The 5,446-nt window shown below is 32.1% G+C and overlaps 1 protein-coding gene across 1 annotated transcript; it reads right to left on the bottom strand.

Annotated features, from left to right (window-relative positions):
• Positions 1 to 375: 375 nt before the first annotated feature.
• On the bottom strand, positions 376 to 2,131 carry LOC105783330 (hypothetical protein). Its single transcript, XM_012608722.2, has one exon. It carries the CDS (start codon positions 1,985 to 1,987, stop codon positions 689 to 691), a length of 1,299 nt encoding a protein of 432 aa, XP_012464176.1. The 5' UTR covers positions 1,988 to 2,131; the 3' UTR covers positions 376 to 688.
• Between the last annotated feature and the right edge of the window lie 3,315 nt (positions 2,132 to 5,446).

The following is a 5,446-nucleotide window of genomic DNA, read 5'->3' as shown; positions in this document are numbered from 1 at the left end:
ATCATTTTGCTTGGATATTTTCATTAGTTAATTCAAATACATGACATCTTTAATTATTTTTATTAAAATTTAAGAAGGTTATTTCTTTTAATAGGTAAAATTTACAAGTTCATGTGAATTAAAATTTGATACATGTGTCATGTGTTGGCCAACAAAATGATACATCCATACACTATTAGAGCAATTTTTTGTTTCTAACAATCAAACAAGAGAAAACTGAAAGATATGAACCTGCTTTTTTGGCCTTAATTATAATTTGTTTTCTTAAGCACCAAAGGTATATTATATAAGAAACTTTAATACAGAGGATGAACGAGGTGAGAGGATTTAATTAAGGGATCAAAACACAAATTCCAAAAGTTCCCAACAAGCATATTGACAAATTAAGTAAGTTTATAAGATACTTCCAATACATGCAGGGTTTGATTATCAGTATGATTTTGACAGGCCATAACTTGGAACATATATAGCAGAAAATGCATAGAACAAAGAGGAAATCAGCTAATGGAAGTGACATTACTTATAACAAGGCCTAAATTGAAGATACCCCCAGAACTTTGTGACCAAACCGCATCAACTAATTACAAATTCCAATACATGCAGAGTTATAATTAGTATTATTATTGGCAGGGGATCATTTACCAGAAAATGCATGGAACAAAGATGAAACAAGCTAATGGAACTGATATTACTTAACAAGGCCCAAATTGAGGACACCCCATGAAGTTTGTGGCCAAGATTGTTCTTTAGCTTTCATCAACAGAACCCTTCCCCAAGCAATCCATCCTTCCCAAGACATCCTTTTATCCCATGGACTGCTCCATTGAAGCATCAAAATCAACCCTTTTTCAGCCTCTTTTTCTGCTTCCTCAAACCTTCCTTTGGTCAAATAAACCTGAGCCAACACCACATGTGGTTCACCCACAAAAGGGTTCTTCTCAATGCTGCCTAATAACAATTCCTCAGCTCTCTCTTGCCCTCCTTTTGAATCATCACAAACAGCTTCCCAATACAAGTCCCTTGCCTCTATTTGCTCTTTTGCACCTAACACCTTACTGCAGTGCTCAAAAACTGGTGGCACAACAAGCTCAATGTCTTCATCTCTGTCAGTTTCAACCTCAATGCCACTTACCCTTTTCCTTTGTTCAACAAAAATCTCTTCCTCTCTCAGTATTAAACTATATATTGCCCCCATTCTCGATATTGAATTCAACCACAGCCCTGGTTTGCCATTCCCAGGCCATAAAGCAACGTTGTTGTTGCCCACGAATTCGAGCCTACCATCGAAGTTTTCAAACAGAACATCCTGGAATCCATAAAGCTGGTCACTGAAATCTGCCATGGTCATCATGAGGAAAATAGCCAACACCCTTCGAGACACCAACACGTCCTCGCCGGTCTTTATGTGCTTCACTGTAAGCCCATTTTCAGGCACCAGTCCGCCTATCTTATTCCTCCAAGCCTCGTCTTCATTAAAAACGCCCTTTTCTTTGGCGTTCTTCAACGAAACCTCGGAGGCCGCAAGGTGTTCGACGATTTCCGAATCCGTATACTTGAACAAAAGGTCATCGTGGATCAAAGGTTGCCTTGGGACGACGCAGAACAAATGGATTAAACGCTCTGCGGCGTCGCCGACGTGGCCTCGAACGACGTCGCGGCCGGTTGAAGGGTCGAATATGGCGAGGTTGACGTAAGAGTTGGAGTAAGCAGAGTGGAAAAGACCGCAAAGGCAAACGGAGTCTTGCGCCTTCCATATTTTGAGAATCCGATAGATATGGACCAGATGCTCTAAAAAGCTGCCGTGCTTGTGCCAACACTCGCCGGCACCAACGGAACGCAAGACGGCGACCAAATTAGGCAAGTTTTTGTCGACATATTGAAGCTCGCCACGAAGGAAGGGACGTGAGGAGTCTAGCAGGGCTTGAAGGACGTGGTGAGTGGTGGGATGAGATGGTGTCGGTGGGGTTGCCGATGAAGTTGATGGCATGGTGATAGAGTTTCTAATCTTTGGGAAACTGAGTCTAGAGATGAAATTGTAGTGATATGGGGGAAGTGACGTGAAAGAGTTCAATCCTACTTTTTCTATGTTTTTGTTTGGATTAGTAGTTGCCACAGATCCCGCATCATCTTAAAATGACATCCGTTCGGGGAGAGTTGAAGAAATTATTCTTTATATTATTTAAAAATATCATTTATTATTTAATAGAGTTAATACTTTTAAAATTTTTATGGTTTTATAAATGAAATCTTTTTATTCTAGACATTTTTTATACAGCTAATGCTAACTCTATTACAACTAGGACTCATTTGATTCTTTGTAATAGTATAAGGACTAAATTGATCCATTTTATAATAGAGGGACTATTTTGATATAGTCTCTATAATATAAGGACCTCTCAAGTGCTTTAACCGTTAGATATTATAATAAAAATATTGTAAATATAAATATTTGATTATGTTATTTTAGTTATTATTTTGGTTAAAGTCTGCTATTAGTCCTTGTACTTTACAAAAATTGTGGATTTAATTCATGTATTTTAATTTGATCAAAGTTAGTCCTTGTACTTCTCGAATTGGTCAATTTTAGTCGTTAAACTTTTCGAATTTTGAAAATTTAGTCTTGACTCAAATAGTAACAGTTAAATTCTTTTGGTTAAATTCAATTACTAGTCCTGTACTACGTGTATAGCTGTAGATTTAGTCCATATTCTCCAATTGGATCATTCTAAGTCCCTATACTTTTCAAATTTTGAAATTTCAATCTTGACGCAAATGATAGTCCTTAATCCATTAACTATATTTTTTAGTGACAAATATGTGGAAATAAGAAGCTAACATGATGTTACACTTATGATCATATGTTTACCATATCATATTTTGGAAATAAAAGAACGTAACAAATTTAATAACTATCGATTTGTGAGAGCTAGAATTTTAAATTTTGAAAAGTACAGGACTAAAATGACCAAATAAAAGTACAAGGACTAAATCTACAATTTTCGTAAAGTACCAAGACTAATAGCATAATTTAACTTATTATTTAAATAGATTTAAAGTATAGGCTTAATCCACAAATTGATATTTAAACTATGTCCTATTTCCTATCTTGGTATCTAAACTTTTTTGTCACAAGTGATAGCTAAACTATTTTTTTATCAAATCGGTACCTTCATTAGTCAAACTGTTAGTCAAACCATTAAGTCCATTAAAAAAAAAAAGGCTTAACCTACAAATTAGTACCTAAATAGAACTCTTTTTCCCAAGTTGGTACTAAATCTTTTTTTTTTGTCACAACTGGTATTTAAACTATTCTTTCGTTACCCATTTTACATCAAAATGTTATTTTTAATTCTTTTATTTTCCTTTTATTTTCCATATTTCTTTCTTATTCATTTGTAATATTTAGCAATTCAACATTATTTGAAATCGGCCCACCCAATGTCGAAACGCTGACGATTAATTTGTTTTCAAACTTCACTGCCTATTTGCTCGACTTGTTGGATTCTTTCATTGATCAAAACTAGTGTTCTTAAAACTAGATTTGATCAGTTGTTGGATTGAGAATTGATCCGGAGATAAGGGTTGAACCGACTGACTTGCGAACAAATATAAATCAGTTGAACCAAGCTAAAAAAATAGTTGAACCAGTTGAACCAGTTGAACTTATTCTCTCTATTTTTTAATTTTTTAAATTTGATGAATTTTATTATAATTTTTTTAATATATATAAAGAAAATAATATTTTTTTTTGTCTTTTTTGCTACATGGTAATTTTTTAATTGGTTATATTTTTAAAATAGATTTAACAAATTGCTTAATGACAAAGGTATCAACTTGGAGGGAATAGTTTAGATATCACTAGTGATCAAAAAAATGTTTAGGTACCAAAATGGGAAAATGACATAGTCTAGGTACCAATTTATGGATTAAGCTTTTTAAAAAAATAGACGTAATGGTTTAGGTAACTATATGACTGACCGAGGTCCCAACTTGAAGAAAAGAGATAGTTTAGATATCACTTTTGACCAAAAAACCTTTAGGCATCAAGATGAGAAAAAGGGTATAGTTTAAGTATAAGTTAATTATCTTTCTAATATTTATTATTTGATTTTATTTAGGAAAAAAGTATTTTGAATTTGGACTTTTCAACTTTAAAATTAAATACAATTATCTTTGTTTTATGTTTCTTACACATTATTTGAGGATTTTTATTTCAAATTATACATAAAATCTTAATGAATATATTTATCTAAAAATAATTTGTAAAATCTATAATTATAAATATTGATTAAAAATGTAACTAAAACTTGATTTGGTCGCTCTCAATTTTCACTTAACATAATCAAATGTTAAATTATTTGTATTTTATAACTTTTATCCCTCATTTGGTTACTAGTTTAATAAAACGAGGAAAAACTTATTTATTACATTTGTATTACAATAGCTAGATATAAAATAAAGAAAAGTTAGTACAAATTTAAACTTAAAATTAGAAAATGAGTAAAACTCTTGTAAAAAACAAGACCTCTTCAAAATAAACGAAAATTTTTCGTTCTCTTTGCTAAAAATAAGTCACGGAGTAGTTAAATATTACCAATTGAAATAGTTTATTGCCAACTCATATATTATAACATATGTAAAAAATAATACTCCCACAAAACGTAGCATTAATGTGTAATGACAACAAAGAAGCATCCAATTTGAAAATGTTAATAACAATATGTTAATAAAGATAACCTAAATTTTAGAAATTTTTTTGATAATATAAATTTTAGAAATTTTAAGAACAACAACAATAACAACAATAGAAAAAAGAAGCCAATTGAGTCTTAACTCGATTGGCACGGGTATTGTTGCAAATGCAGGAGGACGTGGGTTCGTGATGTGTGACGAAACTAACTAAAAATTTGTCTAAGGCAAGTGCACTATCAATTAATAGTATAGCTACGATGAGCAAATATATCGTTCTCACGAAGACTAAAAGTACTAGTAATTACTGTATTTCTATTATTCAATCGAATAATTCAAGTGATTGATTAAAACTAAAATTAACTAATTTAATTAACTAACAAACTCGAGAAGGAACAAAACACAAAGATTTCATCTGCCACTATCAAGCAAAATTACACAATTTCTCTATTTAGTAACTTGATCCGTATAAATCCCTAAATTATGTAAATATCTCTTTCGAGCATAAGAGCAACTAACTCTAGGTTGATTAATTGAAATTTCTTTCTAATTAAAACTCATATTATCGCATTAACTCGTGCCATAGATTCCCTTATTAGATTTGACTCTAATCCGGTGGATTTATGCCATCCTATTTCTAGGATTGCATGCAACTCCACTCAATTACGCCATATCTACTCTTAAACATGGTTTATTCAACCATCGATTTAAGCACATCAAACATGGATTAATAATCTAGAAATATAAAACCAAGAAT

Source organism: Gossypium raimondii, chromosome 13 (assembly GCF_025698545.1).
Source record: "Gossypium raimondii isolate GPD5lz chromosome 13, ASM2569854v1, whole genome shotgun sequence".
Lineage (NCBI taxonomy): Eukaryota > Viridiplantae > Streptophyta > Magnoliopsida > Malvales > Malvaceae > Gossypium > Gossypium raimondii.
Note: the sequence above shows the minus strand (reverse complement) of the source record. Positions and strands in the feature narration are given on the sequence as shown.